We start from the raw sequence: 14,708 nt of genomic DNA, 5'->3' as shown, positions 1-14,708 counted from the left end.
ACATTTAAGGAGGGCCACCAATAGTGCTGCTCCAGCTGGGCTGGTGCAATAGGGATAGCGATGAACCGAGGTTGGTGGCGGAGTGCTGCTGCCTATTGTCCTGATTAGGACTGAAGTCTAAGTAAGTACTAACATGCTTGTTGCTTATATCACAAAGCAAAATTGCAACTTCTGAGTAGCTTGTGACTAATCCAAATTAGGGATAATTCTCATGTTTACTTTTGCAAAATCAGTCTTTTCTTATTAAATCCTTATCCATGGAGTCGAGAAATTAGCCTCAGACGAATGACTCACTGTAACGGATATTTCTTTATTCATATACAGTGCCAATCTCTTAACCACAAGGAATCTTACTGTACCAATTCTTGACTGATAACATTGTAAAGCACATCTTATAGGTGCTATATAAATGCAAGTTATTTAAATTGTGTAGTGCACCAAGACCAAATCCTGTCCTGCCAGTCCAATGCTAACGACTATAAGTCATGTCAATGTTCCTCTCTGGTCTCCCTACACAGATGCACAGGAAAAATCAGTTAACTTCAAATACCAATGCTCACTTGTATATAAATCTGCAACCTTGGCCTCAGCCGACTGCCCATTGCATGCTTAGAGGTGAGGAAAACTATGAGGTGAATGTCAACTAAAGATTTTGAAATAAGAGTATGACATTTTGAGCGCTTACCGTCATTAACAGCTGCTAAATTATGTGTAGGCCTCCTAATAAATAAAACTGAGATCTGGTTGCACTTTATTTTTTTTCTCTTTTCCTGATTTTCTCTGAAGGGAAATTAATTTTACTGTTTTTCAGATGAGGGCTGTCAGTTCCGCGGCAATGGAATACACTGTCATGGATCACGCACAGCAGGTTTTACTCTGCGTCAACAGTGAGCCATAACCCAAACTTCAAAACAGGAAAGGTTGAAGTATTCCATTTCCCAAGCTCAGCAACTTAACAGCTCCTCTGAGTAAGATTGTCAAATTCAATGCCAGTTACTGCTGAATGATGGGCAGTTTTCCAGTGTGGACACGGGTTGAGACTGCTAAATCGACTTCCATGTCATCAATCTGAATCGAGACCAAGCTCCGAATGAGAAAAATATATTTTATGATTTCTGTAAGTGCCCAATAGTGAAGAATAATAAAAGATTTGTGCATTTCTTAAATCAGTGGGCGAAATTCTCCGCTCCAGCATCGGGAAGGCCGTCGTGAACTCGGCCGAGTTTCACAACGGCCTCGGAGGCCGCTCCTCGCACCCTATTCAACCCCCCCCCCCCCCCCCCAGGGGGCTAGGAGCGGTGTTCCGTAAATCTCGGCCGACGGGCCTGGACGCTTGCGTCAAGGCGGCGCGCCGAGAATGACGCGACTGCGGCACCTAAATGACGTCAGCCGCGCATGCGCAGGTTGGCCGGCTCCAACCCGCGCATGCGCGGTTGCCGTCTTCCCCTCCGCTGCCCCGCAAGACGTGGCGGCTTGATCTTGCGGGGCAGCGGAGCGGAAAGAGTGCGTCCCTTGGAGACGCCGGCCCGACGATCGGTGGGCACCGATCGCGGGCCAGTCCCCTCCCGAGCACGGCTGTGGTGCTCACTCCCCTCTCCACCCCCCACAAGCCACAAACGAAGCTTTGGCGCCATGTTCACGACGGCAGCGACCAGGTGTGGTTGCCGCCGGCGTGAACAGGTCGGGAATGTCAGGCCGCTCAGCCCATCTGGGCCGGAGAATCGCCAGTCGCCGTGAAAACCGACGAGCGGCGATTCTCCGAGCGGGGGGTGGGAGAATCACGGGGGGTGCCAGGGCGGCATGTCGTGAGTCACCCGGCCCTCCCGCAATTCTCCCACCCGGCGTGGGGAGCGGAGAATCGCGCCCAGTGTTCTCCAAATACACTCACAGGTGACACCTCCATTACACATTCTTCCCTGCAGTAACGCTTCAATGGGCAATGAAGAGCATAACCACAGTTTATAATAAAAATAGTATTAAAAGTAAATAGTAAAGATTCTGAACATCTGAGGGGATCACTTTTACCGAACACTCAGATTTTCCTAAATTGTTACAGTGCACTCAAGGTCATTGAACCAAAATAGATGTTTCAGACAGTGGAGCGGTGATTTGGATCGTTATCTGTTCTGATCCAATAATCAAATATATTGGCCGGGATTCTCCAAACTGGGCCGGGTCGGAGAATCCCCGGGGGGGTTGCAAGAATCGCGCCCCGCACCGGCATCCCCATTCTCCGGCGCCGATTTTCGGGCGCTTGAGGGATCGTCGCCACGCCGGTCGGGGGCCGTTGACAGTGGCCCCCCTGATGATTCTCCGGGCCCCGATGGGCCAAGTGGCCGACGCGTTTGGCCGAATCCCGCCGACCTAGGTTACTCAAGACTCAGACAGCAGGACCTGGAAAGTGAGTATGCAGGAGCCGTCCTGGGGGGGGGGGGGGGGGGAAATCATATTGCCTGGGGCCGGCACGGAGAAAGGAAACCCCGCACATGTGTGGAAAAACGTTGGCCGTTGTGCGCGGAAATATACTGGCCGTTCTGTACATGTGTGAACTTGCGCGGGCCGTTCGGTGCTGACTGGAGCTGTGGTGACTACTCCGGCGCTGATCTAGCCCCCTAGGAAGGGGAGAATTCCTCACTTTCGGGGGCTGTTTGACGCCGGAGTGGTTGGAACCGGTTTTCACGCCGGCATGGGGACGTAGCCCCATTATTAGAGAATCCTGCCCATTATTCCTGACACCTTTGTGTCTGCATTGCATCTCAGACGGTTTATAAATAAAAACTTCACTTGGGTGAGGGTTAATATCATTATTGGTCCCAGTGTATTTCAGCTTATATATTATTGAAGAAAAATTAAGATACATTACCACCAGCATTGCTTTGAAGACCCGGCCGCCATACAAACGCAAGTCACTTAGAAACTTTAAGTAGTGCACCTTGGCTTGTAATGCAGAGAGCTGCAATAGAAAGTGAGAAATTAGTTTTGAGGTGAAGTGTCACATTGAAGAGCAGTGAACATTTGGTGCCATTTGTACGTATCCAATAATACAGCTAGGTAAAAATTTGTTGCTTACAAATCATTGGTATTTTTAAACCGGGAATCCCAATACTTCTGTAAATGTAGAAATTTATACTGGAGTAAAAAAACAAAATGGAAACAAGCTTAACTCGTACCTATTGATATCCTACTTTATCATCAATAATAAAATCCATCAAACCCCAGTCAAATTGAGTTTATATTGGACCTATCTACTAAAACACAGGATGCAGCATTTAACAAAGGGCATGGTATACTGCAGGTGGAAGGTTCTACGACTCATTTTTCTCGTCTGTCGATCAGGTTGAACACAATGGTACATGTCTCCTGTGTAAGTAGCACATAGTTCCTGTATAATAATACAGAATTCATTTAACAATGTCAACTTTCATACAGTTATTTTATCTTTTGTTGATAATTAGATGCGCCATTACCTTTTTGCCCGGAGGAACAAGGTTTTGGTTTGCCTTCAGAATGTGGGAAAGTGCTTTCTTCACATTCTTTTCCTTCATGCTTTGCAAGACCATGGGGGGAAGGAACGTTTCAAGGCCCCATTCTTTCCTGGATGAAAATTGTAAGTCAAAGGGCAGAAGTTATTGTTCCTAAGATTGCTTCTATATTTCATATTTTTCAATCAAATAATTAATTCAGTGAAAATATAGGGGGCGGGATTCTCTGGTCCGCGAGCCACATTTTCTGGCGCAGCGCGCCCCTGCGGCAGTGGGATTCTCCATTCCCGCAGTTGCCTAAGGGACATCTGCTGCTATTGTCCTTCTAGGTGGTAGATGTTGAGTGTTTGGAAGATGCTGTCGAAGCAAGCTTAGTGAGTTGTCACAGTGCATCTTGCTTGAGAAACATTGCTGCCATGGTGCGACATTGGTAGTGAAGGAAGTGAACGTGTAAGGTGGGAGTGCAGAGTGGAAAGGACATTAGGAAACCAGATTTTTTTTCATGACAATTGATAACAGTTTCATGGTCATCTTTAGACTTTGAATTTCAGATTTTTAAAATTAAATAATATTTAATGGCAAGATTCGAACCCAGGTCCCAGAATATAATTGTGGCAACAACCACACTGCCGAGGCCACTGTCAATTAATTGCCTGAATAGGTGTTAATTACTCTAGCAAGAAACTGATTTAGCAGATGAAACTTGGGTGTGGGTCACCAGTTCTCAATAAAGGCAGATAAGTTTTGCAGATAAGTAGAGACATTAAGGATTTGTGAGTGTGCTACTTGATCCTTCTTTTCAGTTTTCAGTAGCTGATGAGTGTTCAAAGGCATTAATTAGGTGAGCAGATAGACGATTAGTTGGTGAATTCCAAGATTTTATTGATCAAAATGGCGGCAGTAGTTTAAATCAGGACTAGAAGATATAAGTATAACATTACATTTACAGCTTAACTGGTTAAGCTACTTAATTGAACTACCGTTGACTATTCCTAAGTTTTTAACCTAATTACAAAGCAATCACAATAAATGTTGAAGGTGATGGATGGGAAGCCAATCCAGCTGCTTTGTCCTGGATGGTGCCCACCAGTTTGAATGTTGTTGGAGCTTCACTCATTCGGGCAAATGGACAATATTTCATCACATTCCTGACTTGTGCCTTGTAGATGGTGGACAGGCTTTGGGGTCAGAAGGTGAATTACTCCCTGCAGAGTTCCCAGCCGCTGACCTGATCTTATTTATATGGCTGACCCCAAGTTCAGTTTTTGGTCAGTGGTAAGCCCCAGGATATTGCTAGTGGGGGATTCAGCGATGATTTAAACAAAAATTGAGTACCCAATACTTTTTTTTCCAATTGGGGGGTAATTTGGCGTGGCCAAACGACCTACCTGCACATCTTTTGGGTTGTGGGGGTGAGACCCATGCAGATAAGGGAGAATATGCAAACACCACACTGACAGTAACCTGGGGCTGAGATCTAACCCTGGTCCTTAGTGCCATGAGGCACCAATGCTAACCATTGTGCCATCCAGGGATTCAGAGATGATAATGCTATTGAATATCATTGGTGATGGTTAGATTCTCTCTTGTTGGTGATGGTCGTTGCCTGGCACTCGCAAGGCGTGAATATTACTTTGCATTGTCAGACCAAGCCTGAATTTTGTCCAGATCATGCTGCATATGTATATTGGCTGCTTCAATGAGGTTTGGTGATCTTGTGTCACTCTTACATTTGGAGATCAAGTACACCATCAGGGTGTTGATAGAAGGTTGTACCTAAGACGGCAGCCATTCATTTCCTTTTTTTTTACAAAAGAGCTAATCACTGTCAGTTGTTAAGGGGTTTAGTTTAGTTTTGGGGCGGTTAAGTTAATCTGTGCATTTGATTGTTTGTTTGTGCTCTTTGATAGTCTAACTTCCATTAATTGTTTTATATTTTGTTTATAATGAAAATTTTCAATAAACATATTTTTAAAACTCTGTTTTCTTGAAATCTGAAATTGTGCACAAAATATTAGTTACTAATTTTGGAAATTACTTTTGTGAAGGGAAATGACTTGCATTTATTATATTATAAAATCATGAGTGATTTTATTCAAAAAAAGAGAAAATGTTACTATTGTTGTTTTCTAAAAATGAGCATGTGTGCTGCTATTTATAATCTTTATTAGTGTCACAAGTAGGCTTACATTAACACTGCAATGAAGTGACTGTGAAAATTCCTAACCTAAATGAAAAACAATACCCTGTTGACATTTGTCACATAAAATGGGAAACTTTTAATTAAATCTTTATCAGCTGGCAATCAAAAGTCTTGAACCAATGGAATATTTACATCCAATCGATTACAATGCCAGCACATTGTTGTCAGAATGTTGAAAATCATTATCAACTGTGTTTTTATTACTTACTCAATATATTTAAGGGAGACTTTCTGGGATTGTTTGGTGCTGATAGTCAAAATGTACATCTGTAATGCAGCAAGTCGGAGAGCTACGTCATACTTCAGCTCAGGCCCAAACCTTTCCTGCACCACATCGTTGCAACTCTGACAGAGAAACAGTAGGGGGAGAAATGTTACCAGCCATCACACAAATAAACACTTTCAACCATTGCTGCCTGAGGTAATTGTAATTCCCATCAACAGGTCCTTATGCTATCAACCCAAAGCGATTAAATTTGTAGAACAGCTGTAGCTTTTCAACATTGGATTTTAACAGCATGTATTTCATATTTTTTCTGTTTCCATAATCTGTATTAGTATAAAATAATAAATGATAAAATAATTTATAAATAGTAATTTTGTAGGAAGATAACGTATACCAATTTCATTATGGTATTGATTACTGCCATCTCAGCCTGATTCTGCACAACTAATGGACACTGTATAGTTTGCTTACCCTTTACATCAACTGATTACATTTTTTAGGTAGGGAACTTTGATACTTGAGGGACTTCAGAGAAGATTCACTCCATTGATTCCTGAGATGAGGGGGCTATCGTGTGAGGAAAGGTTGGGCCTGTACTCATTGGAGTTTAGCTGAATGAGAGGTGATCTTACTTAAACAAAAAGGATTCTGAGGATCTCTTAAGGTGGATGCTGAGACATTTCCCCTCATGGGGAATCTTGACAAAGAACCATAGAATTCCTAGAGTGCAGAAGGAGGCCATTAGGCCCATCGAGTTGCACCGACCCTCTGAAAGAGCACCCTACCTAGACCAATTACCCCACCCTACTTCACCTAACCTGCACATACCCTGGACACAAAGGGGCAATTTAGCATGGTCAATACACACCTACCCTACAAATCTTTAGACTGTGGGAGGAAACTGGAGCACCATGCAGACACGGGAGAAAGTCAAACTCCCCGTGACTGCCGCTGTGAGGCAGCAGCGCTAATCACTATGCCACTGCGCCAACTGAGATGAGGGGAATTTCTTTCCTCAAGAGTGCTCTTTGTCTTTGGAATTTCCTTCCATAGAGGACAGGGGAAGCTAGGTCATTGAATATATTCAAGGCAACAAAAATTTGATTTTACAAGGGAAGATTTCAGATCAACCATGATCTTATTAAATTGTGAAACAGGCTTGATGGGCTAGATTGCCTATTTTTTCTCTTGTTTCTAGTGAAAATTCACCTTCTCTTTCCCCTTTCCCAGTATTCTGGTGTTGGCCATTGACGTTAAAATGAAGAGGCCAGCCTGTGAAGGGCAGTGAACCCACTTTTAATTTGCTCAATTATACCATTATACCAATTTCGCAAAACAACCCATGCATCAGTGCTACCTACAATGACCATGTTCAGGCTTTATCTGTGTGGGTGAGTTTTCTGGTTGGTGAAGTGAGATGTTCACCACTGGCTGACCTTTCCATGTGCTTTTGGCTTCCTCACAGAAGCAGCACGTGTTGGAGACAAAGAGCAGAGTGTCTGAACCCATGCATTCATATCTTTGGAACACCTAGCAGCAGGATGGTTTCTGAAAAAGTCCATCGGATATATCCAAGGGGCAGCTGCGATATCTCCATGCCTTGTCGTTATCAATTAGTAGTTCTCAATTAACACTTCTTAAGTGGGAGGACAAAACTCTAGTCCTGCAGTTAGTTGCACCCTCAGCGAGTTCTCAACAGTTCCACTTTGAGGACGCACAGAATGGAGGCTACTCACAGGTAGAGGAGGTCAGAGCAGGATTCAAATGGACCCTCCTTCCAAGCTCTCTGCTGCCTTTCTAACAGTGACAGTAAGGGCCCGAAAGCAGGTCAACTCCACAAATCCAATGAATAGACCTACAAATGTGAATGAGGAGGAAAATGTCTTGCACCACTTCCCTTCCCCCAAATTCTGATTATTTTAGGACACTTTACAATGCTGCAAGGTTCTGTTTCGGCGGGATCCTCCGCTTTGTCGGCAGCACACCCATGCCTGCGGGGTTCCCGATAGCGTGGGGCGGCCACAATGGGAAACCCCATTGGCGGCTGCGGAAATGGAGAATCCCGCTGCCGGTGGGATGTGCAACGCTGGAAAACGGGGCTGGCGGGATGGAGAATCCTACCCACGAGCTGTTATTCATCAGAAGTGATTATTTGCCTTCAAAAATATAACTCCCTACAATTATTTTATCAATAATAGTCTGAAATATTACATTTTTAATAGACACCTGTGAAGCACTTTGGAATGTTTTTCCACATTAGAGGTGTTATACAAATGGAAGTTGTTGTTCTGTAATCCTACTCTTGATGAATACAAGCTCATTCCTCCCATTTCACTATTGTTGACAGCTTTGCTTTCATGAAGAATGCATTAGCCCAGAAATTGCAGCTAATAAAATGAGCAATTGATAATTTTGTGCATGAAATTCCTATACTCCATTACTTGACTACAGGTGTGAATCACTTTGTTTAGTTGTGTCAACATTCTTGCTACAAAAGCAGACAAAGGAATGCAATCGATGATTCCATGATCTGATCAATTTGGCTGTTTCTCAAGGTGCAATCCATGCAAATATATTTTTCTGTTTTAAACTGTGGAATCATGGCTATGACGAGAATACAGGTCTGCCCTGAAATCTTGCCAACAGTAGATTACTGTGTTTTTAAAAAAAAGATTTCTACAACTCTAACTGGTCTGTTGACAGCCATAAACATTCAAATTACACTCTGGTAATGGTCATTGCCTCGTGAAACCTCTCGGCCTGTTTATTTCTCCTTTGTCCTTTAAGATATTCGTTAAAACTTACCTTTTCGATCAAACTTTTGTTCAACTTCCCCAATATCTCCTCAGTGTCATATTTTTTACTTTCTAACACTCCCATGAAACACCTCCTTGAGATATATCACTATACCTTAAAGTTACTATATAAATTCAAGTTGTTGTTGGCCATTGATCGACATAGTGTATTGAAACAAAATATTAGAAACACAACTGCCAGGTAAATTAGTATCATGGGAAGCACAAAGCATTTTGGACACACTTACCTGAACATATAAATACTCAAAAGCAACAGCATCTCTCCGTAGTAAATCAATAGGATCTTTTGGGACAAAGCTGATTCGGAAAAGACATTTCATCTTGTGGGAGCCCGGTCTCTGTGTCACCTAAAGCAAAGTAATATCAGATGCAGGGCAACTGGACAGAAACCCAAAGACCAACAATAATAGACATTTTTAAAAGGGAATGTGGCGCACAAAGCCCCATTACCTAATTATTTACATCAAGCATTAAGTTGGTGGCTCAGTAACTGAGATGAGAATAAGATTTTGATGTCCATCTTAATGTTCAGCTTCAATTAAACCCAGGTGATTCAAAATCAAATTTTAAACTCTAGGTGGGATTTCCCAGCCCAGCCCGCCACCTGGATTGTCTAGTCCTGCTAAAGCCAATGGACTTTTAGCTGGCTACTGCATCTCCCATGGTGGGTCCCAAGAGTGGGAACAGAAAATCCCAGCCTACGGGCATGATGTACCAGTGCCGTTGTGTCCGAAAGGCAGTGTGGCATCGCTGGGAGATTCCTCTTCTGAGATCTACCAGGCTCACCACGCCTTGCGAGATCTAAAGCCATCTTGTGAAACGTTGCAATCTGAATCCCACCCATTGTGGGCAGATCACTTTTTAGCAAATCTGCATATTAGAGTGAGACAGCCGTCTCACTTTAATATGCTCTTCCACGATCTACCAAAGGCCTTGGGATCTAATCCCTTCACCTTGGAGATCTTGAGCAAGTGCTGTTCAGTGCTGGTCTCCACAAACGGGGACCAGGCGGAATGGCATTCGTGGGGGCCACCGATCCCCTGGGTAAGGTAACAATCTGACACTGCTGGTGCCACCTGGGCACCTTGACACTGCCAACCTGGCATTGGGTGCCAGCCTGACACTGACGAGGTGCCCAGTTGACACTGACAAGGTGCCCAGTTGGCACTGCTAGGGTCCAAGGCTGGCTGAGCCAAGCTGGCATTTTTCCCACAGTGGGAATGCCGCTGGGAATACCAAGTGTGGGTGTGGGGGGCCCCAAGAACCTCCCTTATGCTTTGGGTGGGTTTGGGCATTGAGTCAGGGGGTTGAGAGTTCAGGACACCATTTTTAAATGGACTCCCGGTCTCCTCTTGCACTGAGGAGTTCTGTTGAGCAGAGCGCCTCAGTGCAGGAAACGGGACTAAGTGTGGCCTCGGCGGCGTGTTCCCTACTGAGACGCCATATCTATCCGAATGGGAACAATGTCCTGTTCGATGGCTAAACGCACTTGTTACGACACTCTCTTCCCATTCAGTTACATTGCGTCCCAATCTTCCATTTCCAATTCTCAAGTTTGGTGACTTAGCATAGATCTGTTCTGAGAATGATGAAGTTGAAAGCCTGTTTCACCATCTCAACCTAACCATGCACTCTTTTTAAACAAACAATTTGAATACTAGCAGCGCCAATCCCACTGCATATCCTCCAGTCGGCACTCATTCAGAGCCATCCCTTCATATTTCTGCTTTAACTACCTGATATATTCTTTGTGATGTTGGTTCTAACTTTCATAGCTATGAACGAGAATAAAAAATATTCTCGTATCACATAAAATCTTATGTAGCTAAGATTAAAACAAGTATTGCCATGTTTTGTGTAACATTCAATATGGACAAATTCAGTCAAGACAACTGGCTTATCATTTGATCTAGTAACGGAGATAGAATAATGAAATGTGACTTGATCCAGAGAGCAAGAGACAGATGTTCAGTGCATTAGATGGCTCACCGTCACTTCTGAACGAAAAAAAGGTGTCCCTGCTGGAGTTTCATTGACATTGTATTTTTTGCACCACTGCACTTTAAAAATAGTTCCTTTAGTGGGTGAGATTTTCCCTCAAAAATAGTGAGATAATCGGTGTCATTGCCGCCGGTAACAGCACATACAATCCAGAATGTAATTTTCAGGCACTCTATTTTTTTTAAAATCCCGCACATGAAAGATACAGCTCCTGAGGCACTAAGCATCTAATTCACACGTCCCAGGTCACCTAAGTACTTCAATGAAGGGGGCACTGAATTTAAACTGTCCACAGCACTTGCTGTCATTTAACTTGGTAGGATAGCAGCTAGGAAACCAGCACCTAGATTTACAGAGGGGGCCCTCAGTCCTTTGCTGCAGAGGAGAGGTGGGCTATAATATACCCTTGGGCTGGCATGAGGCCTTCTGACAAGGTGTCGAAACCCACCTGGGACACAGTGGTAGCATTGTGTGGGGACAACAGCCTGACTGAAAGGATGGGTGTGCAATGCAGAAAAAAGTTGACTGACCTTCTCAGATGAGCCAGGGTCAGTGCTCCCTGTCTCCTATCTCACTCCTCCCATCTGTCACGCCCCCCTCCCCCCCAGAATGTCGGTGACACATGCCGCCACATCCATAGGGCTCCAGGACCGACCTCCCACCAGCATCCTCGACTCCCACTCACTCCCGCCAGTTCTGCTCATCAGAACCCCCCCCACTTTTTTAGGTGCAGTGCCCATAATCCCAGGCTTCATTGACCTCTGACCCGCCAAGTGTCCAGCTCACATCGTCCCATTTGTGTTCCTGCAGGAGAAACATACCTATAGCTGCTGAGAACAAGAGGAAATGGGTGGTAGGATGCCCGAACTGAGGATCCTGATTCCGAACGAGGAGAGAGTAGGAAAGGAGCAGGAACGGGCCTACATGCTGAGAGCGAGGTTGGCCCGCGAGAGAAGTGAGGAGCCACTGCACCTTCATTCAGATGACCAGTCTCAAATGAGTTCTGTACAGTCCAAACCCTTGACAAGGTCATGTAGACCATTAACAATAGCCTTCAGCTGTGCAGTCAGTGACCGCTGGTCAGCGGGGGTTAAAGACACCTTCACCATATGACCACAGATGGGGCTCTGCCATGGGGGTCTTCGGTAGAACAGACAGGCAGCAGCTGGAGCTGCCCCCGTTATGGGTATACATGTTCTGAGGGCGTTGGTATGGTGACCTGCAGATACTGAGCCTCCTCACCGCTCACCCCCCCCCCCCCCCCCCCCAATAGTCCAGGGGCAACCTCGCCCCCCGAGCACAGGTGCAGCAGCCCAGGCTCACTGCCCGATTTTGAAGATGGTTACTCACCTCCTCGAATCCCCATAGCATCCATTGCACTAGCTTCATGTTTTTAAATTGGTGCAGTAAATATTGCCCACATGACCGTTCACTGGGGAGGTCGTTAGATCATGGAAGGCTGTTCGATAAGGGCTTCTTCCCGTTAATGGAATGGCGATTAGTCTTAATTGGTTATTATTGGTTTCTTGCCATGTTGCAATAGGATTTGGATCTATGGCATTGTTCCCGATTTTGACATCTGAGGCTATCTACCCGGCCCGCTCGTTTTTGTTTCTGACGTGATGCGGTCGCTAGATCACGTCCTATATCTCTGACTCTTCCCTAACTTCTCTGTCTCCATTTTTGCCAGTCATATCAACCAATATTCACCGTAAGCCCACTGAATTCCTCAGTGACTTAGATCACATTTATTCACACCCTGCTTCCGACATGGACTCTATTCCATTCTCCCAGTTTCTTTGTCTCCATCCTATCCATTCGGACGGTGTAGCCTTCTATAATAGTGCTTTCAATATATTGTCCTTTTTCATCAATGGAGGACTCTACCCACTTCACCACCACGGTTGATCGTGTCTGTTTTATTTCCCTCACTTATGCTCTCACCCTTCCCTTTCCTCTCAGAATCTTAGGATTTTCCTTGCCCTCACATTCCACCCCACCAGCCTCCATGGATTATCTTGTCATTTTTTGCCACTACCAAACACATCTTCTACTCCGTCCCCCTTTCAGTATTCCAAAAAGACCATTCGCTCCAGAATTGCCTGGCCACTCCTCCATTACCCAAACCCCCTGGGCGCGATTCTCCCAAACAGGGAGAAATCGTAAGGCTGGCATCAAAAACGGGCGGGTTTGACGCCAGCCTCCCCCCCCCCCCCCCCCGACCGGGAACCGATTCTGGTCCCCGGTCGGGGCTAGCATGCCGCGGCCGTGAACTCCGGCATCGCGGGCTTAACGAATTTCGCTAAGCCCGCTTGCCAGAGTTTGCGATGGCTGACGCGTCACATGACGTCAGCCGCGCATGCGTGGATTGGAAGACTCCAACCCGTGCATGCGCGGATGACGTCATCTCGCATTTGCGCGAAACCCGTGCATGCGCGGGCCGGGATGCCCCTCAGCCGCCCCGCGGTGCCCACCAATTGCGGGCCCATGGCACCCTTGGCACGGCTGTGGTACTGCCGTGCCAATCGGTGCCATGGTTGCCAAGATCCGAACTTTACGGCCGTTTTTACGAACGGCCAGACCAGGTGTGTTTGCCGTTCGTAAAAATGGCCGTAAAAGGCTTGGACTTCGGCCCATCGGCCAGCTGAGAATCGCTGCTCGCCGTAAAAAAACGGCGGCAGCGATTCGTGTCGGGAGTCGGGCGTGGGTGGGTGGGGGGGGGGGAGAATAGCGGGAGGGCGTCAGACTAGCGTGGCCGTAAAAATTTACAAACTCCGCTATTCTCCGCACCGTCGTGAGTGCGGAGAATTGCGCCCCCTATTTTTCCTCCCCACCTTTCATGCCAGCACAGAAGATGCAACACCTATTTTTGTTACCTTCTTTCTTCTGACCATCTGAGGCCTAAGACACCCCTTCCAAATGAAGCAGTGATTTAGTGTACTGTATTCACTGTGCACGATATGGTCTCCTCTACATTTGGGGAGGCCAAAAGCAGATTACACTTAGGTTCAGTCCGAAGTCTGAACTTGAACTTCCAATTATCTGTCAATTCCCTAACCCTAACCAATTCTCTGCCTCCCATTCTGGCTTTCTGTCATCAGCTTTTTGCTCAATATAGGCTCGAGGAACAGCAACTTTAAACTGGTCATTTAACAGACGTCTGGATTCAACAATGAATTTAACAATTTTACATTGCAACCCCGATCCTATTTTGTGTTGCTTTACTCTGCTGATTTGTTTTATAACCCTTGTTTCTTTCTTATTTCCTTTGCTTTGTTTTGGGATGGCAACAATTCAGGATCTAGCCATTCACATCTCCTTGTCTTATTACCACCCCCTTTGGCCCTGCACCATGAATCCTGTTGTCATTTAATCACACCTGCCCTCTGCTCATTCACAAACTTTCACTTTTGTTCTTCTTCCCACAATATGCACATCTCCACCTCCCACCCCACTTTCACTTCTTCAAAGCCTATTACGTTTATAACTTTTCCCAGTTTGGATGACATGTCACATTCCCTTTGTTTCTCTCTCCAAAGATGCTGACAGACTTGCTAAGAATTTCCAGCATTTTCAGTTCCTTTTTTATTCTGTAGGATTTGACTAGCCTTTGTATTAATGTTTCTGCTATATTCTACATGTTGTACATATTTAGCCTGAAAACACTATGGCCACTATCTAGCGGCCCTGTTCGCCCCAGGTGCAAATTCCGTTCTGACGACTGTTTCTTGCGAAAGGGCCAAGTGGGCACAAGAAATAGGCAGTGCCAAGGGGGCTCTGGCAGGGTGGTAACCCTCCTCTACTGGGAGGGGCTCCCCTTTTGTATGGTGTGGGGAGAGCCCCGAAGACTGCAAGGGGGAGGGGTGCCCCGATGTTGGCGTTGTGGGGAGGGGTTGCGGGATGTGCTCCAATGCATCGTTGAAGGGCGGTACTTGGATTCTGATGACACTTTGGCCTCTTGTTTATGAGTTCAGTAGAAC

At 45.6% G+C, this 14,708-nt stretch overlaps 1 protein-coding gene across 12 annotated transcripts in view; it reads right to left on the bottom strand.

Annotated features, from left to right (window-relative positions):
* The window catches only part of frmpd4 (FERM and PDZ domain containing 4), a 1,288,989-nt gene that overhangs the window by 15,298 nt on the left and 1,258,983 nt on the right, over nucleotides 1-14,708 (bottom strand). For 11 of the 12 annotated variants that reach the window (XM_038802435.1, XM_038802437.1, XM_038802446.1 and 8 more), the window contains 4 exons: nucleotides 8,955-9,074; nucleotides 5,894-6,030; nucleotides 3,468-3,594; nucleotides 2,864-2,953 (listed from right to left, as the gene is read on the bottom strand). In XM_038802435.1, coding sequence (XP_038658363.1) covers nucleotides 2,864-2,953; nucleotides 3,468-3,594; nucleotides 5,894-6,030; nucleotides 8,955-9,074 — 474 coding nt within the window. The remainder of the gene's footprint in view (nucleotides 1-2,863; nucleotides 2,954-3,467; nucleotides 3,595-5,893; nucleotides 6,031-8,954; nucleotides 9,075-14,708) is intronic. The other variant, XM_038802436.1, reaches the window with a different exon arrangement.

Source organism: Scyliorhinus canicula, chromosome 7, assembly GCF_902713615.1.
Source record: "Scyliorhinus canicula chromosome 7, sScyCan1.1, whole genome shotgun sequence".
NCBI classification, from domain to species: Eukaryota; Metazoa; Chordata; class Chondrichthyes; order Carcharhiniformes; family Scyliorhinidae; genus Scyliorhinus; species Scyliorhinus canicula.
This window is presented reverse-complemented; position numbering and strand designations above follow the sequence as displayed.